Source organism: Macaca mulatta, chromosome 6 (genome assembly GCF_049350105.2).
Source record: "Macaca mulatta isolate MMU2019108-1 chromosome 6, T2T-MMU8v2.0, whole genome shotgun sequence".
In the NCBI taxonomy this organism is placed as follows: Eukaryota; Metazoa; Chordata; class Mammalia; order Primates; family Cercopithecidae; genus Macaca; species Macaca mulatta.
This window is the reverse complement of record NC_133411.1, coordinates 32793356-32819532: the sequence shown is the minus strand read 5'-3', so window position 1 is coordinate 32819532 and position 26177 is coordinate 32793356. Positions and strand designations below refer to the sequence as shown.

Genomic DNA, 26177 nt, shown 5'->3' with positions numbered 1-26177 from the left:
GAAGTCCATGAGAATTACAGTAAAGGAAATGAGTACACAGGCTACGGTCAGGTAATGCAGTTTGCTGTGTTCATCCTTTTGGAAGAATACTTCCAGGCTTCCATTTATTTGTTTCGATGGTAGCATGTGTTACAGTAAGTTCAAGCAGCTTACTCTTAGCTTCCTCTTAGTGTTCATTTCATCATAATGAATTTTTAAAAAAATCAGTTTGGCATTTAATTATTATATTGACTAGCAGAGTTTAAAAGTATTGCTACACAATTTACTAAGTGATATCCAAAGCTAACTATTTTTGCATTAAGATGAACTGCTATTGGTGTAATATTGCCAGATATTTTCAGGGTAATCATCTACAGTGGTAACCAGCTGTTTTCATCAGGTCCACAGTTATTTTACCAATTGACAAATATCTTATGACTGTCAGTACTTTTAGATGAATATTTTACTTCCATTGATTCTCTCTCAGGGCCGTTTGAAGCTGTATCACCCGGTTTTTCTATTTGTCAGTGTTTCCCCAAAACCAATGTAATGTCATCCTAAGGTAGACATCATCAGAACAGTGAGCAGAATCCTAGACAGTTTGCTCCACATTTGATGATCTCAGTGATAAATCAGAGTTGATTATCTAAGAGATCATAAAATTGTTGAGCATTAAGAACTAGACGGTACCTTCCAGACCTTCTAGTTAGTAGTTTTGAACTTGTGTTTTTGGTTAACTTCAAAGTATTTTTTTCATACAAAACCCTTTTAGAGCCATTATTTGTAAAAAGATAAAGAGTAACTGCCTGATTGACTAGTGGGAGATGGGAGTGGAGAGAGTATCCTGTTTTACTTGATTTCTCCCCCACCTCCTGTAGCAGTCCCTAAGGCCACTGAATACAGTATCTTTTTCTTTTTCTGAAGCTTTGAGCCTTTTTTTTTTTTGTAAAGCAAACAAGAGTGCTGAATTATCTGTTGCAGTACAGTTTTGTATTCTTCAGCTATATCACAAATGTCTTCCTCTACCCTCAGCTAGATGAGAAGCAGCTGGAGGCGTAAGTGATCTTGTCTCTTGCTGTGTGATATGCTATATTCTGTTTTGAGGTTGGTAGGTAAAAGGACTCAGTCAGTTTCCTTGCCTAACTGGTGGAAGAAAAGGGATCCTGATTAAACCCCTGTGAAGGTGAATGCTTTATGATCTAATAATCATTCCTCCCTCTGTAGAACTCTCACTCTTCCAGAGAGAACTGCCATCTGTTTAGAAGCCATGCTTCCATTCTCTGGTCCTCCGAATGGAAGTCTTTTTCAGATTTTGATAAAATTACCCTCATATGTAAATGACTTGATTAAAAAAATGTGAATTGTTGCCTATAAGTTCATATACTGAATGCAGAAGGAATTGCTTTATGGTTTGAAAAGAAATATGTCTGCATATAAATAAATGAAAATGAGCCAGCAGGCTACCTGAGAAGTCCATAGAAGTGGAAGAGAAAGAAATCTTACACAGTGGCATCATGGGGGCTGAGAGTGAACTATTAAAACCAAAAATCCTTGTGCTTTGGTGAAATAGTTCCTTACACACCAAAATCAAATTATCCTGAAGGCATTCTGTAGCTCTCAAGGTGAGATGAACAGTTGAAGTATCTGTTTATTTTGACATATTAAATATTATTTCACCATCAGTGAATATTCTTGGGGTTGTGAAAGTAAATTGTTACCTGCATTGGGCTTAAAACATCAACATATGGAAATTTGGAGGTGTTCATCAACTCATTCATGACACGGGAACAACCTAGTTCAAACTTTAAAAAAAAAACAAAAAAACCCTACAGTAAGGTTTAGGGGAAGATACCAAAAGTAAACTAGTGTAGTTGACTTTTGGCTCAAAATAAGCATTTTTGCAATGAATATTTTCATTACATTTATTTACACCTTTCCTTGTTCTGTAATTGTTTTGAAGTGGTAACTCTTTATGAATATGAGAATTAATAAAGCACTGACTCTGCAAGCCATGGGCTCCATGGTGAAGCCTTCAGTGCTAGTAATTTGAAACTCTCTTGACTCTTCTCACTGAGCTTTCTCTTAGTCGGTCCTATTGCATATTAACGGTCAGAAAGTCTTCCTTTCTACTGATACATCTTACAGAAAACCTTTGACAAGTAGAGAACCTCTGGGTACATTTTAACTAAGAGTTTTTGCCACAGATGATACGTTAGCTCTTCCTGGAATTTTTATGTTTTAAAATTCTCAGGTATTTTACATGCATCACACAAAGGTTCTGAACAGTTGCCCTTAAATTATTGATGTTTGCCATACATTTTGTTTGAATTTTTTTAACCTTGAAATTCCTTCAGTGAACAATGAAGGCAGCAAAGCCATTCCCCCTAGTTTTCTTGTAAAGAAATCAGACAAAATGTTTTATCATGTAGCATTAATGACCAAACATCTGAATATATTTTAGAAGCCATTTTAGTCATATTTTTAGGATAGGGTCTTTTTGCATCCTTAATAAATGTTTAGTCCAGTGCAGGTTTGTCTAGTCACAAGTCATATATGTTAGCATTTTTTATTGTTTATTTGGCCTTTGTTCTTAATGTAAAGATTTTGATGATGTTTAATAAAACCTGTGATTTTTTGAGAAAGGGACCAAGAGTGTTTTTGTTGTTTTTTTACAAGTGGAATTGGCTGTGGCTTACAATGATATTTAATTTCTTATATTAGAATAAATGTTTTCTTTTGGTGTGTTTTCCTCACATAAGCTGGTGGCATATCATAATGCAGTTTAACATCTCCAAAATAAAAGCATTTAGTATTTTTGGTAATAAAGAATAAAAATCTAATTGACTGGGAAATAGCAGTTAAGTGAATTTATACATCGAATACTTTGAATAATTTTATGATTATTCAAAGTCTTTGAACAGATAGGCTCATACTTAATTTTTAGAAGAAAGGATTTATCTAAAATCCTTGGTAGTTTTTCTCTGTATTCAGTAGTTCATTGATATAGAACCTACTGTTTTTTAGTAATAATTGCTAGTAGGTTGCTAGTAAAAGCCTTGAGATGTTATCTGGTGGCTGCAGGAGATGGAAACCATTGTGATAAATCTGAGATGGAGTGACCTCAGTACCAGCATCTCCCTCTGGAAGTACATTTCCCCAACCAGAGAAGTTACCAAGGATTGTTAGGAGATTAGAAAATTCTATCTGGTGCCCCAGCCAGTGTTAAGAGGATTGAAAACCTAGGAGTAGGTGCTATAACTTGTAATTAAATGTGAACCGAATATGGACCTGTCACTATGTTTGTAGATAAATCGTTGAATAATTTTTTCTGTGTTGCTGCTTGTTAGACTGAATTCTGGGTAATGTGGAAGAAAAAGGAATCAAAACCTGAATCTGAGTCTAAAAAATTCAGCATAATGACTCAGAAGAGGAAGAAAAGCAACATGCTGCAATAGGACCTGCATTTTTTAAGAAAAGGGTTTCACACACTGAGGTTAAATTGGTATCTTCTGTAGAGGGAGGTGCCTGGACCCTGTGCTATACTGAGAAGGTGGTCCATGGAAATCAGTAAACTAACTCGGAAGACATGAAAAAAGGAGCAAAGAATTTACACCATCACAGTCACATCACCAGTAGGAGACTCATGCCAAATGCGGGGACACTGTAACTTCTTAAGGAAAAGAAAGGAAGCACAGGTGCCTGGAGAACTGTTGGCCTTTGAGGAAAGCTGAGTCGTGGTGGTTGGTATTTGTATTGAGTGGACAGAGAGCTGTCTTTGGACTAATTAATGAATGTGCTGTTTTCCTAGAGTGGCCATCTGGAATGGGGTGGAAGGCTGCCATGCATTATCAAACTATCTGATTCTCTTGCTCAATGATTTGTCAAGGAATGACTCAACAGTGAAAAGTAACATCTCTAGGGATTCACAGACTTTGGACAGCAAGTTGAAGGATGTATTTTCTAAATTAGATCTTGTAGCAGAGGGAAGGAGGAATGTCTGAGGGCAATGGCTTCATAGTTATTGTTAACAAAGGAATTTTGATTTTTAGTCTGTATGAGATACTTGATTTTTTAATTGGAGCATAGTGCTGCTTGTGAAGAAAGGAAAGATTTGTTTAAAGACTAACTGACCTGATAGAGAATTTTTTTTTTAAGAGATGGGAGTCTTGCTGTGTTGCCCCGGCTAGAATGCAGTGGCTATTCACAGGTGCAATAGTAGTGCACTCTGGCCTTGTTGCCTTGGACTCCTGGGCTCAAGCCTCCTATAGCGGGAACTACAGGTGCATGTCACCTCGTCTGGCTAGTATTATATTTTATTAGGAGTAATTTAAAACATACAAGATGAAAGAGAAAAGTATAATGAACTCTGTAAACTATCACTTAGCTTTGACTGTTATCAAAAGCATTTCTGTAATATCATCAAATACCTAGTCAATGTTTACATTTTTCTCGTCTATTAAATTTATTTTAGTCCGTTTAAATTTGGGTCCATGTGAGATCTATACATTGTGATTAGTTGATGTTGTTTAAATCTCTTTAATCTGTAGGTTCTCATTCCATTTCTCCTTTTTTTCCCTTGCAAACATCTGTTGCTGAAGAAATTGGGTTATGTGTCCTATAGAGTTCCTACAGTGTAGTCTGAGTTTTGCTGATTGCAACTTTCTGGTGTCATTTACCAGGTACTTCTGCCCCTTGTGTTTCCTATAAATTGGTAGTTGGATCTAAAACTGCACTGTCCAGTACCATTGGTTGCGTGTGGCTATTTAAATTTAAATAAATTAAATGAAATTAAAAATTCTGCCTCTCAGTTACTCTCACCACACTTTGAGTGCTCAGTAGACGTATGTGGCTACTGCCCATTACAACAGCACAGATAATAGGATATTTCCATCATCATAGAGTGCTCTGTTGAATAGCACTGACCAAATATAAGTTCAGTTTTTTTGCAAGATATTTTCACAGGTAGTGGTGAGGACTCTCTTTATTTGTATGTGACATTATCAGTCATCGATGGATCGTTTACTTAGACCCAGTAATTAATTAAGGTCTGCCAAAATGATATTCTAATTCTGTCTTTCTTCATTTATTACTTAAAATACTTTTAAAAAAGGATCTTTTCCTCATCAACTATTTGATTACCCTGAGATACAGATCCTGTGGGACAGCACCAAAAATTACTCGTTTGATTTATTCCATAAAGCACAACTAGTAGTCCCAGATTAACAATTTAACAGCACCACCACCAATATGGTGATGCAAAATAGTTGCTTGTTTGGGAGGACAGATGGTCTTTGACTTACAATGGGGTTATATCCCAGTAAACCTGGAGTAAGTTGAAAATATCATAAGTTGAATTTTCAGTTTATGATTGGTTTATTGGGACATAGCCTATCATAAGTCGAGGAGCATACTGAATTAATATTGCTTACATGTCATTGTAAAGTCAAAAATTTTTAAGTCTTACCATTGTAAGTTGGGGACTGACTGTTCTTTTTTGTCTTTGATTATCTATAGCTGTATCTCACTGGAGATTTACACTCAGTTTTCTGTATCTCGTGGTTATGCCACAAACTGGATACACAGAATTCATTTGTTTCATTTTACTTTTGATTTTAAGGGTTCCATTGACTGACTGACCAATTGATTGAGTCAGGGTCTTGCTGTGTCACCTAGGCTGGAGTACAGTGGCACTGCGATCATGGCTCACTACAGCCTTGAACTTCTAGGCTCAACACATCCTCCCACCTTAGCCTCCCTAGTAGCTGGGACCACAGGTGTGTGCCAACATGCCTGGCTAATTTTTCTATTTTTTGTAGAGACGGGGTCTTGCTTTGTTGCCCAGGCTGGTCTCAAACTCCTAGGTTCAAGTGATCCTCTTGCCTCAGCCTCCCAAAGTGCTGCAATTACAGTCATGAGCCACAGTGCCTGGCCTAGATTCCTTTTAAAAATTAAAGATTGTTTTACAATTATGTAAAATGTTCACATGACTCTGCAGTCAGATTTACAGAGTCAAGTGTATTTTTTTTTTAAGTCGTAACTGCTATCTCTGTTCCTTGTATCATTTTCTTGCCACCCACCCCCGATAGGTAACTGTCTTTTAAAAATGGCTTGTGGCCGGGCACGGTGGCTCACGCCTGTAATCCCAACACTTTGGGAGGCCGAGGCGGGTGGATCACGAGGTCAGGAGATAGAGACCATCCTGGCTAACACAGTGAAACCCTGTCTCTACTAAAAATACAAAAAAAAAAAAAAAAAAAAAAAATTAGCCGGGTGTGGTGGCGGGAGCCTGTAGTCCCAGCTACTCGAGAGGCTGAGGCAGGAGAATGGTGTGAACCTGGGAGGCAGAGGTTGCAGTGAGCCGAGATTGTGCCACTGCACTCCAGCCTGGGCGACAGACCAAGACTCCGTCTCAAAAAAAAAAAAAAAAATGACTTGATCTGGCTGCACATGCGGTGGCTCACTCCTGTAATCCCAGCATTTTGGGAGGCGGAGGCAGGCAGATCACCTGAGGTCAGGAGTTTGAGACCAGCTTGGCCAACATGGTGAAACCCTATCTCTACTGAAAATACAAAAAATTAGCCAGGAGTGGTGGTGTGTGCCTATGGTCCCAGCTACCTGGGAGACTGAGGCAGGAAAATAGCTTGAACCCAGGAGACAGAGGTTGCAATGGGGCAAGATCACACCACTGCACTCCAGCCTGGGAAACAGAGTGAGACTCCATCAAAAAAAAAAAAAAAAAGGCTTAATTTTTTATTTTTATATAAGCAAATATATATGTATTTTTGTTTGTTTTCCTCTTTCTTGTATGAATGGTGGTATCTTAAACACACTTTTCTCTACTGAGATTTTGTTCACTTAACAATGTGTCTGGACCAGGTGTGATGGCTCAGACCATAAATTCCAGTGCTTCCTCCAGTGCAGGAGGATTGCAAACTTAGCCAGGTGTGGTGGTGCACATCTGTTGTCCTAGCCACTCAGGAGGCTGATGTGGAAGGATCACTTGAGCCCAGGAGTTTGGGGCTGCAGTGAGCTATGATTGTACCACTGTACTCCAGCATGGGTGACAGAGTGAAACCCCATCTCTAAAAAACAAAACAAAACAACAGTAACAACAACAACAATAACAACAAACCATGTGTCTGGAGGTCACTCCATAGCAATGTATAGAGCTTATTGATATGTTCGGCTTTCTGTCTGTAAAACTGTTTTATGTTAGTGGGTACTATGAAATCCATTATATCGGCTTTGTTTTTTTCCTTTTTATATCCTTTGTATTCAGGAAGACTTGTATTTTTATTCTAATGGTTACCTTTATACTGACAGCTTTATAGTATAATTACATTTCTCCCTTACCTCTCTTTCTTTCTGTGTGTATGTGTATATGTGTGTGTGTGTGTATCTTGTTGTCTTTTAGTAAAAGTAGCTTCTCTCTGCTTCTTCCCATAATCCTCTCTCTCACCTGGCATCTAATTTGAAGTGATATCCTTTTGTTGCAAGTTAATAAGGCAGGCAGCAACCTCATCCTACTCTTTATATATTTCTTATTCTCCCTTGTTTTCTGATGGTTGTACTAATCAGTGTTAGAATGTTTAATTATTTCTTATATTGACTCCTTTGTGATTATCTACCAATAAAAATATATTTGCAAGTAATCATCAGATCATATGTCATTGTCAATCTCCCACCTCCCCTTTCTCATTTGTCTGAAGCTCATTTTCTAAACCATTCCTCAAGAAGGCCTTATAGAAACAGTGGTCCTTGAGTTTCTGCATGTTCCTCACAGTTTGACTGTGGTCTTTATTTTAACGGTCAGTTTGGCTGGATATAAAATCTGTGGATCACATTTTCTTTCTTTAATATTTTAAATACATTCTCATTGTTTTCTGGCATGAAACATAGCTGTCAAAAGTGTGGTAACAATATGGTCAGGTATAGGTACTCACGACTGTAATCCCAGCACTTTGGGAGGCCAAGGCAAGTGCATAACCTGAGCTCAGGAGTTTGAGACCAGCCTGGGCAACATGGCGAAACCCCGGCTCTACAAAAAATTAGCTGGGTGTGGCGGTGCACACCTGTGGTCTCAGCTACTTGGGAGGCTGAGGTGGGAGGATCACTTGAGCCTAGGAGATGGAGGTTGCAGTGAGCCGAGATCATGCCACTGTACTCCAAACTGGGTAACAGAGTGAGAACCCATCTCAAAAAAAAAAAAAAGTGTGATAACAATATGAGTTTAAGTGAGTTGGTCCTTTTGTCTGAGTGCCCAAAGGATTTTTTCTTTTTCTTTAGAAACCAATAGTTTGCTAGAATATGTCTCAGCTCTTTTCAGTTAATTTTTTCAGGTATGCTGTATATACTTTCAGTATATACTTTCAAGTTGTCTTTTATCTCAGGAAAGTTTTCTTTTTCTTGTATTACACATTTCATTATTTTCTTTTATTTTGATTTTTAAAGTACTCCACTTATATGCATCTTATATTTTCTTTGCTTCTCTTCTGGATCTGTCATGTTCTCTTGAATTCTTCATTCAAGAAGTAGTAATTACTTCTTGCATCTTATATCTTCTTATAAGATATTGTGTCATATCTGTTTTGCTTCTCTTCTGGATCCATCATTTTCTCTTGAATTCTTCGTTTCTATTTTTCAAAAGCACTATTCATTGGGTTAATCTGATTTTGTGTTCCTTCTTGTTTAGTCTTGAAGTGGTTATCTCCTTTTATGTTTCTTTTTCCTGAGTTTTGTCACTTCTTTTCAAATCTTCCTTTCCTCTAATCTCATTTCCGAATTTATGTAATATTTATTTGTAATTTGTGTTAATCCTCCTATGGTTTTATTTCTTTGCTTAGAAGGTTATTGGTATGTTTCTCTGGAATTTTTTCTTTTCTTTTTTTTTTTTTTAAGACAGAGTCTCGCAATCTCGGCTCACTGCAAGCTCCTCCTCCCGGGTTTATGCCATTCTCCTGTCTCAGCCTCCCGAGTCGCTGGGACTACAGGTGCCCGCCACCAAGATAATTTTTTGTATTTTTAATAGAGACGGGGTCTCACCGTGTTAGCCAGGATGATCTCGATCTCTTGACTTCGTGATCCACCCACCTCGGCCTCCCAAAGTGCTGGGATTACAGGCGTGACCCACCGCATCCAGCCTCTGGAATGTTTTTATTATCAGCAAGGATGTTATTCTACTCCTCTTCTTAGAAACATCTTTGAATGGGATTTGATCATGATTCTTTTCTGTTGCTCTTTAAGAAACTTAAAAATTAAGTAAACTAAATGAAATATTTTCCTGTACTTTTAGAAAGGGGGTATAAGCCAGGATAGTTTTTCATGGTTCTGGAGCTCCTCCTCCTGTTGTTTTTGCAGTGATAAAAGAAATAATATGGCTTCACACTAAGATCTGCCCCCTCCGCTTCTCTCCTCTGCTTTTGTCTGGACCTTCTCTCTTTTGCCTTTCATTATCCCTTTCTAGCGAAATGTGGCTTGCACTCCCAGCACTTTCTCCTCATTGTGGGCCTTTTACCTTGTAGGGAGCTTCACCTTTTGTTTTTTTGTTTTGAGTGTTTGTAGGTCCCAGGTGTCTTCAGCACAGTTAGACTGTCCTCCCGTATTCACTTAATGAATTAGATTCGGCAGAGCTCTCTCCAGTTTGGGTTATTTCCGGTGAACATGTGTTGTTAATTTTGAGTTTCTTCCATTATCAGGGCCTGTCTCTTCTCTCACACAGATGCTGAGACATAGCTCTTTCTCCTCATCCACTCTTAGTTAGGGACTCAAGGGGGTACCTTGTCATTTAGTTTTTATGTAGATAATGTTCATTGGTCTTTCATTTTGCTAGTCTAGTTGCTCTGTTTTTATGGGAGAATTTGAGTTTCTTTTTTTTTTTTTTTTTTTTTTAATTAAAGCAGTTGGCAGACAAAGATGCCAGACATAAAGATGATTGTATTTTAATATTGCAAAGACTGATACTTTTAAAAACTGAGCTAGAAATTTAAAGTCTTGTAGGTAACACTGAGACTTGATGTCTGGGATTCAAGATGGAGATGGGTCATCTATACCCTTCCATGGTACTCACAAAAGGTTTATTTGGAAGGAGAAACAGGCTTTGTTTGGAGCAGATTTAGAGAAAGTGGTTAAGGGATTCAAAGCTGTTTTACATGAGAAAAGGTTAAAGGAAGTAAGGTAGTAAGGTGTAGGTTAGCTAAAACAAGATGTGGAAAGCCTGCCATTAAATGCATTTTGTTTTTGGGTAGAACTCGGGTTAAAGGGGTAAAACTTCCAAAGATACAGATTTGGGCTTAAAGTTAATAGTAATTTTCGGGCCCGGTGCACTGGCTCATGCTGTGTAATCTTAGCACTTTGGGAGGCTGAGGCAGGCCGATACCTTGAGCCTAGCAGTTTAAGACCAACCTGGGCAACATGGCGAAACCTCATTTCTACAAAAAACACAGAAATCAGCAGAGTGTGGTGTTGCACACCTGTAGTCCCAGCTGCTGGGGCTTGGTGGCTGAGGTGGGAGGATCTCTTGAGCCTGGAAGGTCGAGGCTGCAGTGAGTTATGATTGTGTCACTGCACTCTAGCCTGGGTGACAGAGTGAGACCCTGTCTCAAAAAAAAAAAAAAAAAAAGGTAATTTTTAAATAATCAGCAGACTCTAAAGAGGGTTTTATTTTCCTGACAGGCAGCGATTCATTTCTCATAGGAAATATTAGGAAAGTAAACAATTCACCAGGTTGAGTTCATGCTTTAGAAAAGGCAGTTGCACTGAGTAGTCTTCATGTCCTAACCCATGTCCTATCCACCTTGAGTTTTTAGCATCAACTCTTGAGCTTCCTGCAGTTTAAATGGCTGGAAAGCTATTATACTTTGATTGTGCATGTTGTTTCCATATTGTTGTGTTTATCAATACAGCACTTATAAAAACAAAGTGGTTAAAGTGCTGATAATTAAAATTCTAATGGCATATTTCTAGCTTTAATGGCAAAAACAACGTCTTCACCTTTTCTGTCTCCCACACATATTGTAAGGCCTTGCACGTGGAGGTGCTCAATTATATACTTACTGAATTGAACTGGCAAGAAAGATTTTTTGTTGATTAGAGATCCTATTTGGTAGAATGAATCTTTCTTTATAAGTTAATAACATAACTAATTTCTATAGTTTGAAGCAAATCCATTTTCATGTACTTTTAAACAATGCCAGCTTAAAATACTTCAAAGACGGAAATAATATAAAGCATATGTCAGTCATTCTGTGGGCTGGGTCCATCCTCCAGGTTCTGATGAATAAGAATGACTCCCTACATTCTTTTGTGTTCTTGGGAACAGTATTAAGGAAAAGAAAAAGATATGCCTTCCATGAAATTATCTCCCAATAAGGAATTTATAGCCAAATGAAAAGAGATTGAAGGAAAAATTTAAATTCTGTGTCCTTGGGTACCTTAACTGTACTGGTGTCTTTCTAAAAATTGTCTTCAGAATGTTAGATCATTAAATGTTAAACCTAGGGTGGCATATCTGGTTGAGAAGCTCTTAAAGGATAATCATGGGCTTCAGGGGTTTGTGAACCCATTAAAATTGTGTACAACTTTTGCATGTTTGTGCACAAGGACATTTTTCTGGGGAAAGAATCATTTTTCTTGGATTCTCAAAAATATCTTGAGCCTAAAAAAGTTTCAAAATGAATGAATCCTAATCCATTCCCCTTTAATTAAAGGTAGACAAGGAGGCACAGAAATGCATGTGACTTACTCAAAGCTACCCTGCTGAATACTGATAGAACCAGGGCTATTCCTAATGGAATGAGGGCTAACAGACCTTGTTCTAAGAAGATTTTTGTATTTCCTCTTTTAATCCTTTTAGCTATCCTTGAAAGTAGGTATATTTATTATTCTCATTGTGCAGATGAGGAAACTGAAGCAGAGAGGTAAGATAACTTGCCCCAGGTCACACAGTGAATAATAAGTGGCAGAGCAGGATTTGGACCCAGGCATTCTGATTCTAGAGACTATATACTCTCAACAGCTACAGTCTCTCACAGAGGATTCTCCGAATGCCATGAAGCCAATAAGCTGTTTGAGGACTTAGTGAGATGGAATTTGGAATGTGAAAATGGTTCTGACTTGTTGTAAAACAAATGAAGTGACTTTATAAGTTTTTATAAAGTTAAACATATTGAATACTTTTTTTTTTTTCCTAGCATGCAATGATGTTACCTGTTCTGACCCATCATATCCGCTACCACCAGTGCCTAATGCATTTGGACAAGTTGATAGGATATACTTTCCAAGATCGTTGTCTGTTACAGGTAAGAATTATTCTCCTGTAAACTCACGTCATAACAAGATAGGAGTAATTCATCTTGCACGTCACAAATGGTACATTGGGTTTTCTATCCTGGGAAGTGACAGGGATTGATAAAAACATAGTTCTCTCCATTGCTCTACCCTGGTTGCCTCTGCTACTTTCCAGCCCATTCTCTCACATTTATTTGAGATCATCCCTAAAAAAATTGACTAAAACTGAAATTTGTCAAATCTGAGTACCTTCTTCCAGCTTTTCCTCCTTTATGTCTCTCCTTTTCAGGTGCTGAGAATTCTAACTTCTCTGAAAGATGTAGTTTTTTTTTTTTTTCTTTTCTGGTATAGAGTTTTGCTCTTGTTGCCCAGGGTGGAGTGCAATGGCGCAGTCTCAGCTCACTGCAACCTCCGCCTCCCGGGTTCAAGCAATTCTCTTGCCTCAGGCTCCTGAGTGGCTGGGATTACAGGTGCCTGCCACCATGCCCAGCTAATTTTTGTATTTTTAGTAGAGACGGGCTTTTGCCCTGTTGGCCAGGCTGGTCTCGAACTCCTGACATCAGGTGATCCGCCGGGCCCACCTCGACCTCCCAAAGTGCTGGGATTATAGGTGTGAGCCACTGCGCTCAACCTAAAGATGTGGGTTTTTACGTTTGTTTCCAGAACAGGGCTTGCGTCAGAGATCTGGAAATTTGTTTTGGTCACTTAAAAATTTTTTTCAGTAGATTTAGGGGTACAAGTGGTTTTTGGTTACATGGATGATTTGTACAGTGGTGAAGTCTGGGCTTTTAGTGTACCTGTCACTTGAATAGTGTACATACACCCAATAGGTAGTTTTTCATCCCTCACCCTCCTCCCAACACTCTTCATCTGAGTCTCCAGTATCCATTATACCACTCTGTATGACCCTGGGTACCCATAGCTTAGCTCCTACTTGTGAGTGAGAAGATGCAATATTTGGTTTTCTGTTTCTGAGTTAATTAACTTAGGATAATGGCCTGTAGTTCCAACTGAGTTGCTGCAAAAGCCATTATTTCATTATTTTTATTGTGGAGTAGTGTTCCATGGTATATGTGTCCCACGTTTTCTTTATCCACTCATCAGTTGATAGATACTTAGGTTGATTCCATAGCTTTGCAATTGTAATTGTGCTGCAGTAAACATAGAAGTGCAGGTGTCTTTTTGATAGAATGACTTCTTTTCCTTTGGGTAGATACACAGTAGTGGGAGGACTGAATCAAGTGTTAGATCCACTTTTAGTTTCTTGAGAAATCTCCATACTGTTTTTCGTAGAGGTTATACTAATTCATATAGCTTATATAAAGTTCAGTGTATTATAAGCCTTCCCTTTTCACTGCATCACACCAACACCTGCTGTTTTTTGATTTTTAAATAATGGCCACTCTGACTGGGGCAGAGTGGTAGGTGGTATCTCCTTGTGGTTTTAATTTGCATTTCCCTCATGATTAGTGATGTTGAACATTCTTTCATGTTGGTTGGCCATTTTTATATCTTCTTTTGAAAAATGTTTGTTCATGTCATTTGCCCACGTTTTAATGGGATTATTAGTATTATTATTATTATTTCTGGCTGATTTGTTTTAGTTCCTTGTGGATTCTGGATATTAGTCCTTTGTTGGATATATAGTATGCAAATATTTTCTGCCATTCTGTAGGTCGTCTGTTTGCAGATACTTGGGGAGATAAGATGGAAAGATCAGGGCTTAAAATTTAAATGGACAGACAGCTCCCTTTCCTGCTTAATTTAGGATGATACAAAGATGGTGCCCCCATGCTGAGTTTTTGTTTTGTTTTTGTTTTTTGAGACAGGGTCTCCCTCTGTCACCCAGGCTAGAGTGCAGTGGTGTGATCATAGCTCACTGCCGCCTCGACCTCCTGGGCTCAAGTGATCCTCCCACCTCAGCCTCTTGAGTAGCTGGGACTCCAGTCATGTGCCACCACACCAGGCTAATTTTTTATTTTTTGTAGAGATGGCGTCTCACTGTGTTGCCAGGCTGGTCTTGATCTCTTGGGCTAAAGTGGTCCTTCCACCTTAGGATTACAGGTGTGAACCATTGCATCTAGTTTATGCTGTTTTAAAGACTGAACTTATTTTATTGAAATTTTAGCTGGCCATGACTCATCCAAGTCATCATTTAAATTTTGGAATGAATCCTGATCATGCCAGGAATTCTTTGTCTAACTGTGGAATTCGGCAGCCCAAATATGGAGACAGAAAAGTTCATCACATGCACATGCGGAAGAAAGGTATGTCTGGATGATTTTAAGATGTGAAGATCCTATTTTGGCCTGTGTTTTCTGTTGTAAATTATTTCGCTTCTAGGAATGGTTCCCTGGGTGACTCTTTCACCATTTCATATTCTAGTGATTACTGACTCTTTTTTTTTTTTGAGACAGAGTCTCACTCTGTCACCTAGGCTGGAGTGCAGTGGCACAATCTCAGCTCACTGCAACCTTTGCCTGCTGGGTTCAAGCGATTCTCCTGCCTTAGCCTCCTGAATAGCTGGGATTACAGGCATATGCCACCATACTTGGCTAGTTTTTTTGTATTTTTATTAGAGACAGGGTTTTGCCATATTGGCCAGACTGGTCTTGAACTCCTGACCTCAAGTGATCTACCCGCCTCTGCCTCCCAAAGTGCTGAGGTTACAGACATGAGCCACCGCGCCTAGAGCCACCGCATGGACTCTTTTATAATATTTACTTTGAGCAAGAACTATAATAAGGGTTGATGAGTTTTTTAGAAAAATTTCTTTTTCCTATCCAGTGTTTTAAATAATTGTTTATTACACTTTTAGACAGGTAGATTCCAAATCTTTTAAAATCACATTGACATGAGATAATTTTTTTCTACTGTAATATGATGGTCCTATAATTCTTCTATCCGTATTTACTTGTGTATTTGTTTTTATTTTAAATAGGGATTAACACCTTGATAAATATTATGTCACGCCTTGGCCAAGATGACCCAACTCCCTCAAGGTAAAGTTGATTTTTAAAAAACAACTTGATTGATATGTAATTCACATACTATACAATTTACTCATTTAAAGCATACAATTCAGGGTTTTTAGTAAGTTCACAAAATTGTGTATCCATGGCCATTATCTAATTTTGCAACATTGACATTACCCCAAAGAGAAACCCGGTACCCATTAGTAATCTCTCCCCATGTTCCTTAGCCTGCCCAGTCCTAGGCAACCACCAATTTATTTTTAACCTCTATGGATTTGTCTCTTCTGAACATTTTATGTGAAAGGTATCATGTAAGTCAGTTCTTTGCAATTGTCTTCTTTTACCTAGCATGTTTTCAGGATTTGTCCATAGTATGGTATGTGTCAATACTTCATTGTTTTTATTGCTAAGTAATATTCCATGATGTGAGCATACCATATTTTATGTATCTGTCCTTCAGTTAATGGGCATTGAGATTGTTTGTACTTTTTGGCTGGTGAATAATGCTGCTGTGAATATTTATGTACAGATTTTGTTTGGACATATATTTTGATTTCTCTTGGGTATACACTTAGGAGTAGAATTGCTGGGTCATATGGTAACTCTGTTTAACCTTTTAAGGAACTGCCAGACTGTTTTCCCAAGTGGCTGCACCATCTTATATTCCCAGCAGCAATATAGCAGGGATCCAATGTCTTTACATTTTTGTCAACACTTGTTATTGTCTGTCTTTTTTATTCTAGCCCTTCTATTCTAGTAAATATGAAGTATTATGTCATTGTGGTTTTGATTTGCATTTCTGTCAGAGCTCATGAAATTGATCATCTTTTCATGTGTTTATTGACTATTTGTTCATCTTCTTCGGAGAAATATCTGTTCAAATCCTTTTCCCATTTTTAATTGGGTTATTCTAAATTATTGAGTTATAATAGTTTCTAAATATATTCTCAGATACAAATTCCTTATCAGATTTGCAAACATTTTTTTCATTCTGTGAGTTGTCTTTTCTCTCTCGATGATGGCCTTTGAAGTACAAAACTTTTGATGAAGTTTTAACTATCCTGAGTTTATTGCATTTCCTTACAAATTTTTGGATTAGCTTGTCAGTTTCTGCAAAGAAGTCAGTAGGGATTTTGATAGGCATTATGTTGATTCTGTAGATCAATTTGGAAATCATTACCATCTTTTTAAAAAATGTTTATTTAAAGTGTGGTTTGTTACATAGGTAAACTTGTGTCATGGAGGTTTGTTGTACAGATTATTTTATCACCCAGGTATTAAGCCTAATAGCTATTAGTTATTTTTCCTTATCCTCTGCCTCCTTTCGTTCTCCACCCTCCGAAAGGCCCCATTGTGTGTTGTCCTCCTCTATGTGTCCATGTAATCTGTGGCATTTGGTTTTCTGTTCCTTTGTTCGTTTGTTAGGGATAATGGCCTCCAGCTCTATCCATGTTCCTGCAAAGGATATGATCTCATTTGTTTTTATGGCTACATAGTATTCCATGGTGTAGAAGTACCACATTTTTTTTCTTTTTTTTTTTGAGACAGTGTCTCATTCTGTTGCCCAGGCTGCAGTGCAGTGGCATGATCTTGGCTCACTGCAACCTCCGCCTCCTGGGTTCAAGCGATTCTCACACCTCAGTCACCTGAGTAGCTGGGATTACAGGTGTGCACCAGCGTGCCTGACTAAGTTTTATATTTTTGGTAGAGATGAGGTTTCGCCATGTTGGCCAGGCTGGTCTCCAACTCCTGGCCTCAAGTTATCCATCTGCCTTGAGCTCCCAAAGTGCTGGGATTACAGACCTGAGTCACTGTGCCTGGCCCCAAATTTTCTTTATGCAGTCTATCATTGAAGGGCATTTAGGTTGATGATTACCATCTTAACCTTTTTTTTTCTTTTTCTTTTTCTTTTTTTTTTTACATAGAGACAGGGCTCTTGCTATGTTGCCCAGGCTTACCATCTTAATCTTAAGTTTTCTGATTCATGAACTTGGATGTCTTTCCATTTATCTGTCTTTTAAAATTTTTTCAAAATGTTTTATGGTTTTCAGAGTATACATTTTGCACATCTTTTGCAAAATTTATTCTGAAGTATGTTATTCTTTTTTGTGCTGTTATAAATGGAATCTTTTTTTTTTTTTTTTTTTTGAGATGGAGTCTCTCTCTGTCGCCCAGCCTGGAGTGCAGTGGTACGATCTTGGCTCACTGCAAGCTACACCTCCCAGACTCACGCCATTCTCCTGCCTCGGCCTCCTGAGTAGCTGGGACTACAGGCGCCCGCCCCCATGCCTGGCTATTTTTTTGTATTTTTAGTAGGGATGGGGTTTCATCATGTTGGCCAGGATGGTCTCCATCTCCTGACCACGTGATCCGCCCGCCTCAGCCTCCCAAAGTGCTGGGATTACAGGTGTGAGCCACTGCGCCCGGCCTGGAATTGATTTCTTAATTTCATTTTCAGGTTGTTCATTGAAAGTGTATGGAAATACAGTTAATTTTGGTGTATTGGTCTTATGACCTCCAACCTTGTTGTTCCTGTTTATTAGGTCTAGTAGTTTTTTAGTGGATTCCTTAGGATTTTTTTATACATGAACTAATATTATCTACAAATAGCAATAGTTTTACTTCTTCCTGTGTAATCCTTTTAATTTCATTTTCTTAACTTAGTTGCCCTGTCTAGAGCCTTCAGTACAATACTGAATAGAAGTATTGAGAGCAGATCTTTGTCTTCCTAATCTCAGTAGGAAGCATTCAGTCTTTCACTATTGAGGGTGATGTTAGCTGTTGGGTTTTTATAGATGCTTTTTATCAGAGTAAAGAAGGTCTCTTCTATTCTTAGTTGCTAAGTGTTTTTATCATGAAATGGTGTTGAATTTTGTCACATGCTTTTTCGGTAGCTGTTAACATAATCATGTCATTTTATTCTCTTATTCTAATTGATTTGGGGTGTTAAACCAACCTGGCTTTCCTGGAATGCCTCCCACTTGATTGTGGTGTCTCATTCTTCTCATGTGCTGCTGTATTCAGTTTGGTAGTATTTTGCTTAGGATTTGTGTGTCTGTATTCACAAGATACTGGTTTGTAGTTTTCTTTTCCTGTGATGATTTGTCTAGTTTCATTACAATGGTAATACTAGCCTCATATAACGAGTCAGAAAGTTTTGTACGTTAGCTTTTCTTATTTAATTTCCTGGTTTTATAAGATACCTTCCCATATTGATATTCTCATTTATGTGTGGTCTTGAGGCCTTCGAATAATCTGGGAATGGAATGGCCTAGGTCTATATAAACTTATTAACACAGTTTGAAAACTGAATGGAAGCAAATGCTTAATGGCTGATGAGGTTCTGGGGTTGCTTGCAAGGAGGATTATCTTTGTGTGTGAGGTACAGCAGGTTCTATTTGGAAAGCCAGTAGAGGAAATTACTTGAGGGTGGCTTTCTTTTTAAGATGGGGGGTTGGAAAGTGGAATAGCTATGCTTATCATTCTGGGGATCCAGACAGATGGATTAAAGGTGGACAGAGTAGGGTTGGAAGTGACAGGAATTTGAGGCAATTACTTCAGCTGCCCACTGGCCTCCACAAAAATTGCTAGCAATGGCTGACATGGCTTCCTTTTCCAATATCTCCTTCATGTGTCAGGTTTTTAAAAAATTGACTTGCCTTGAGTTGTTGCCTTTGAGGTTATCATAAACCAAACCTCTTCAATCAAGAGGTAAAAGGAAAAGCAGGATAGAGCTTTAAAATTCTTGTTTGAAAATGATCATCTGCCCATACACCTCACGTGATATTCTGTGAGAGTCTAAGATCAGAAAAGAATGAATTAAAACAGCTCTTAATCACACCCTTGGGGATGGTGTGACCATGGTTTTATTCTTCTCATGTGCTGCTGTATTCAGTTTGGTTATCTCATTCTTCTCATGTGCTGCTGTATTCAGTTTGGTAGTATTTTGCTTAGGATTTGTGTGTCTATATTCACAAGATACTGGTTTGTAGTTTTCTTTTCCTGTGATGTTGTAAAGTCTGTATTTTGATAAGTAGAATCCTAAATACCCATAGCCCTCTAACATGGCTACACAAACACCATAGACATGTACTTTTCAATGATGAAAATCTGGCTTTAAATCATCTTTGTCTCATCTTCCCCTCCCGCAGTTGTTGGTATGTAAATTATGTCTTTTGGTAACATCATTCGAACCCCATGATTTATGTTTTCTTTTGCTCTGTTACAAACAGGTGGCTTTCTTACCATGGCAGAAGGGATGACACCTGAGAAACTGTGTGATGTTTGAATTTACCATTTTGAAAATGATATTGACAGAGAATAAACAAATAATCTCTCTTGTCCTTTGACATTTGGCCTTTGCTGCTTGTGTTGAGAGGCTCTTGCCCTGAATATGATTTTTTTGCTGATGCAGAGTTGACCCCAAGTGTCTGTTCAGAGAGAGCCTCTTGGCGTTGGCTGCCAGGATCTGCTGCTAGTTGACTGCTATCAGCTAGCAGTCCACAGCTGGGCACAGCTTCTCACAGATTTACCCAAGTAAGACAGAGCTGCTTACCTGGGTTGTCAAGCATACCCTGTCCCTTCCCTGTGTGCTGATCGCATTGTAAAACTTCCTCTGTAATGCCCATGTAACCTTGTAATATCCGGCTCAAATCCTGCTGGTATTTATTTTATGGTACATATTCTTGTTCTTCTGTGCACCCATAATTGTGTTATGGGGCTATTTTTCTTTACTGGACTGTAAGGATTTTGAAGTTCTATGGTCCTACCCATGTTTTTTCTCTCCATTCTTTGTAACTAGGACCTTTCACAGAACAAGTACTCAGTAAATAAGTATTAAAGGAAGGAATGCCATTCATCATACTACTTTATCCCAGGCTATTTACTTATTGACTAGATAAATAGGGCAATGGGGGGGATCAAGAAGGGTTATGGTCAGCAGTTTAAATGGCTGGGTAGTATCTTTCTTAATCTCATTTGGGTTGGGCTAGGGTTTACAAAAAAGGCATGAAGCCTTAAAATTAATAAATAATTCTTGATAGCCTGGCTGCCCATGAAAACTACAAAATAATTAACTTTTATGATGCTGTTATCTCAAGCGAATATGCCACCCATAATTTTAAAAACGTCAGTGTTTAACCAACTAAATGTGAGCTGAATAGTTATATTTAATTCATTCATGCAAATTGTGATGAACTGTTACCACAAAAAGGGTGTCTGAAGGATTAGGCCTTTGGTGGCATTCAAGTAATCCATGTATTATCAGTAAGACCCTTGGGAAGGAGGGGCCAAAAGAGTAGCAATGGAAAAAAGGGGAAAATCAAGCTGCCTTGGTTTGATTTGATTTTTTTTCTTTTGGAGAGTCATTGCTACATATAATGCATAAAAATCTTGGCCAGGCACTGTGGCTCATGCCTGTAATTCCAGCACTTTGGGAGGCCGAGGTGGGTGGATCACCTGAGGTCAGGAGTTCAAGTCCAGCCTGGCCAACATGATGAAACCCTGTCTCTACTAAAAACACAAAAATCAGCCAGGCATGGTGGTGGCCTCCTGTAATCCCAACTACTCAGGTGGTTGAGGCAGGAGAATCACTTGAACCCAGGAGGTGGAGGTTGCAGTGAGCCAAGATCATGTGACAGAGTGAGACTCTGTCTCAAAAAAAAAAAAAAAAAAAAAAAAAATTATTGGACCAACAGAGAGACACATATGGACTATTTGTTAATGTCTCTGTATTTAAGGAAATGGTAGTTGCAAGTATATTTTGCATTAAAAGCACAATAATATATATATAAATATATATATATAAATATATATAAATAAATATATATAAATTCCACTGAATGAATTTACCACCCTAAATGCTTCAAGTTAATTCCCAAGTCCAGTAGTTTCAGATCTACTAGGTCTGTGGCCTGTCCTCCCTACAAGTGTCCAGGCAGATGCGGTGAGGTGAAGGAATCCTGAATTGGGTAGAAGTTCCCACTGACCTCCAAGGCCCCCTCTAGCTCTACTCTGTGAGTCACTGCTTGAGGCTTGGGATGCCAGAGTGCGAAAGATTCTGCCTACCCTCACTGGATTTGGCCTATCCCGAGATGGCTTTCCTTGGAGTGAATGGCACCTTACAGTACTTACTGTTACAGGGAGATTGTTGTGTTCTATAAAGTGCATTCCTCAGACAAAATGTCCTGTATAAATGTTACAGTTAATCTACATTTCATAATGCCTCTGTTGATTCACTTCTTAAAAACAATTGGAGTGTTTACTGCTTAGTAAACATCTCATCTTGGAACCTGCTAGTATTTATAAGGAGGGTGATTAAAGAAAGTCTAAGCAATGAAAGAAGGAACAAAAGATTTGCTACTGCTATGAGGACTAGCAGCCCACTCTTCCCATTTTTCCAGATAAACCATTGGCTTAGGAATTATACAGTATAATAATAAACTAAAGTGGTATTTAATCCCCATTCTTATTTATGGCTTATTGCCAGAGTTTAGTCATAATGTAGATACAGAAAAACATATGTTGGATATTTAATAAATGGCAGACTCTCTATTGAATAAACCTGGTTAGAACCATGACCTTGTATTTCAACAAAATGAATAATAATTCAACTTTGTGGTTATTAAAACCCTAGATATAGTTTTTGTCTCCATGAAAGTTTATAAAAGAAATTAAGGTAAAACTTAAAGCCAGTATGACTTCATTTAAAATAATATTTGACTTCAAGCATATACCAAATATGACTTATTGTCATATTTGGCCAAATGTCTTATTATTCTTTAAAAATGCATTAGACATCCAAATATGGTTTGTCCCCAACTCCTTTGCCCCCAGTTTCTTGCTTTCCATGTGAAGATTTTTCTGTATAGTACTTTGCACTATTAGGAAGAAGATAAAGCCTGTGCCACAGAAAATGCATTTTTATTTTACTGGCTCATGAAAAAGAATTTATTTTTTAAAACTCACTATTTCTTTCTTATTTCTATCCTTACCCAGGACAGTAGCTTAATAGGTTTCTTGAAATTGCAGGAAGACTTAGGAGTTAACATCGTCTTACCATTAAATCATGCCTCTATTCCTTGATGCTTTCTCCAAGAATGATGGCAGATGCTTTTGAAGTTCTGGTGTATTTGACAGAAAGCAAAATCTCAGTATTGAAAAGTTTTGAAATTTTTTTTTGTTAATATAATGTGTTATACTCCACTGTGGAACTTTTGAGTCACTCTTGGCTAGTGGAGTGGCAACAAACTTTCTAGTATATATAAGAAAAGTTTGTTTTAGGACCTACAGCTTTTTTTTTTTTTTTTTTTTTTTTTTTTTTGAGACATGGTCTCCCACTGTCACCCAGGCTGGGGTGCAGTGGTATAATCATAACTCACTGCAGCTTTGCCCTCCCAGGCTCAAGTGGTCCTCCCGCCTCAGCCTCCAGAGTAGATGAGACTACAGGAATGTGCCACCGCACCTGGTTAATTTTTTAATTTTTTGTACAGACAAGGTCTTTCTTTGTTGCCTAGGCTGGTCCTGAACGTCTGGCCTCAAGCAATCTCCCATCTCAGTCTCCCAAAGTGCTAGGATTACAGGCATAAGCCACACCTGGCCTCCCCGCCCCCTGTTTTTTTTAACTGAATTATGAGATTATGAATTTGTCAACTAGATATGAATGTATTTTCTCTTTCTCTGTCTCTCTTTTTCATTTCCCATTATTGGCTATTACAGTTGAGTATCCCTTATCCAAAATGCTTGGGACCAGCAGTGTTTCAGATTTTTTTGGATTTTGGAATATTTGCATATACATAGTGAGATATCTTGGGGATAGGACACAATTATAACTGAAATTCACTTATATTTCATACATATTTTATATATATGAAATATATATAAGATGGCCTTGAAATGGCCTTGAAAACCAGATGGGTTTAGACTAACATAGCCTGAAGGTAATTTTATACAACATTATTAATACTTTTGTATAGACAAAGTTTTTATTGAGCCTGTCACATAAGGTCAGGTGTGGAGCTTTCCACTTGTGGCATCATATTGACACTCAAGAGTTTCAAATTTTGGAATACTTTGGATTTTGGATTATGGATGCTTCACCTGTAATTGCTTACCAAAAATGATTGTTTTCACATAAATTAAAGGCCATAAATTGAAAGGAGGGTTCAGAATCACTTATTCATTGTTCACAACTTACCAGATTTTTCCTATTACGTTTTATTTCCTGTAAAATTCCAAAATGTGGAGGAATAGTAGGGTAGAAGAATAAACTTACTAATGCAGTAAGTGAAATGATAGCAGTTGTGCTTAAATTTCTAAGTAGATGATTTGGTAGCTAAGAATAATTTACAAATATTTTAAATTTTCTACTATATATGGAAACTATAGGGATACTTTACATATGGAAATTAAACTGGCACACATGAAGCAGAATAATACAGATATGATCTAATTTTGTTGTAAATGGAGTGATAAGGGTTAAAGTTCTGTGGGAATGGGGGTGGGATGGTGGGAGTTAGCCCGCACCCCTGGAAGCTCCAGTACTTAGGGTCGGCCTGCCAGTTGGCTGTAGGAATGAGTGCGATTTGGGAGAGGTAGCAGGGAAAGGAGAGGGGATAGTATGTGCATGGTATAGTTGTGCAGGTTGATCAACATGGAGTTGAAAGTTGCTGTTAAAAGTAGATAAAAGGGGTGGGTATGATGAAACTAGATAAAGAATGGCCTTGAAAGCCAGATAGGTTGAGAGTCGACAGGCAGCTATTGAGTTTTTTGGGGAGATGTGGTTTGGTGTCAGAGAGATTTAAGAAAACCCCTGTAGTTAGTGAGGCCAGCTTCTGCTCATGCCCAAGCCTGTCCTTTGCTGTTTTTGCTCAGACCCCAGGGACTCTATGTGTCCTCCTTCCCTCCTCAGTGCATCCCTTTGGTTTTTCTCCCTGTGTATATCCCCAGACTCATATTTTCTCTTTCAGCAGCCAGCCTTGAATCAGACATTCAGGTTCTTCCTCATATTTAGTCATCCCCCCGCTTATCCTTCCAAGGCCTCTAGCGAATGCATGAAACCAAAGATAGTACATAACCCTATACGTACTGTGTTTTTTCCTACACATACATACCTATAATGAAGTTTAAATTATAAATTAGGCACAGTAAGAGATTAACAGCAACAATAATAAAATAGAAGAGTTATAACAACATGCCTTCTGTATGCCAAACCCCATGACATGCAGCTTACCTATGTAACAAACCTGCACATGTACCCCTGAACCTAAAATAAAAGTAAAAAGTAAATAAATAACAGTATGCCAGCATCATGACTCTTGTGCTTTGGGACCATTATTAAGTAAAATAAGGATGACTTGAATAGGCACTGAGATACTATGACAGTCGATCTGGTAGCCCACATGGCTATTAAGTGACAGCATAGAGATACTAGAAAAAGGGATTATCCCAGGTGAGATAGGGTGGGACAGCACAAGATTTTACCATGTGGTAAAGAACAGCATGCAATTTAAAACTTATGTATTGTTTATTTCTGAAATTTTCCACTTAATGTTTTCAGACTGTGGTTGGCCAGGGGTAACTGAAACTGTGGAATGTGAAACCATGGGTATGGGAGGGCTACTATACAATTCCATACAACTTACTATTTCTCCAGCTTACTGTAGTCACAAGCAGGTTTGTCTCCACCACTTCACATATAGCCTATCAAGGGCCTCAGTGACTTCACAGGACTGAATCGGTGGTCTGTTCTCATCTGACTGGAGTCTAAGCAACATTGGGCATGGCTCACCACTTCTCTCTTGAAACACATTCTTCCCTATGGCTGCAGGATAACATGCTGTCCTTGAGGAGAGCATACTGACTTCCTTTTCCTCCTACCTCCCTGGCCGGGTCTCCTTTTCTGGCTTCCCTCCTGCTTGACTTCTCAACTTCAGCACTCCCTGGGTTCATTCCTGGCACCTTTTTTTCCCTCTGGCTGCATCCTCTCAAGTGGTGTCATATGATTCATCACCTGAAATTCTGTCTAACATTGACCAACTCTAAAGATTCATTAGCAACTTTGTCCTAGCCCATGAGCGGAAGTTTAGTATCTAGCACTCTACTGGATCTTTCCATTTGGATATTTGATGGGCACTTCGAAGTTAACGTCCAAAATGCACCTCTTGCTTTTACCCCAAACCTGTTTTCCTTTTGGTCCTCCCCTCCACAGTAAATGGCACCACTTCTCACAGGCTACTTAAGCTAAAGCCTAGACATTGACCTTCATTCTTTTCTTTCACTTAGCTTCCAAATCCCAACTCCAGCTATCAACAATTCTTTTCGGCTGTTTCTCCAAAATACATCCCAAATGTGACGGTTTCCCTCGTCTCCACTGTGACCTCCCCAGCCTAAGCCTCCCATGTGGGAGAGTCTCCTTGCATCTGCTGCAACCTCCCCTCAGTGCTTCTGTGTCCTGCACTCTGTCTACACAGCAGCAGCCAGTGTGGCCTGTTGAAAACCTAAATCACTTCATGTCATGTCTGTGCTCAACCAAAGGGGCAGTGAGAGAAGCACGTTAGTACTGAGAGGAAGTGCTCCATTGGTTTCACTGAGACGCAGGAGGAGGTTTTCCATGGGCCACCTTCTTGGTCCTTTCAGCCTTGTATGCGAACATGAGAAAATAACAGCCTGTGAGATACGACTTCATCATATAATTAAAGTGTAAATAAAGTGTAATCTGTGCACTGAAGGGGAAGTATTAATTTTGATGAGTGGCATTGGGCAGGGCTTCATAAAGAAGATAACATTTTTGCTGGGCCTTGAGGGGTGAGTAGATTTTCAGCGTGGCTCATTGTATGGGAGAGAGTAGAAGGCTCTGGGGTGGCAGGGAGCTTGGCCTGAAGAGGCACACTGAGTGTCTTAGGTGATGCCTCTTTCAGAGAATGGCAGGGGTTTTGATGC

The 26177-nt window shown here is 38.6% G+C and overlaps 1 protein-coding gene across 42 annotated transcripts in view; it reads left to right on the top strand.

Annotated features, from left to right (window-relative positions):
* The window catches only part of DROSHA (drosha ribonuclease III), a 137029-nt gene that overhangs the window by 71572 nt on the left and 39280 nt on the right, over window positions 1-26177 (top strand). For all 42 annotated transcript variants that reach the window (XR_013418018.1, XR_013418017.1, XR_013418016.1 and 39 more), the window contains 3 exon segments: window positions 12168-12275; window positions 14393-14531; window positions 15206-15266. Coding sequence is in view for 36 of the 42 variants with exons in the window: in NM_001261157.1 (NP_001248086.1) it covers window positions 12168-12275; window positions 14393-14531; window positions 15206-15266 (308 nt within the window). In the remaining 6 variants the exon portion in view is untranslated.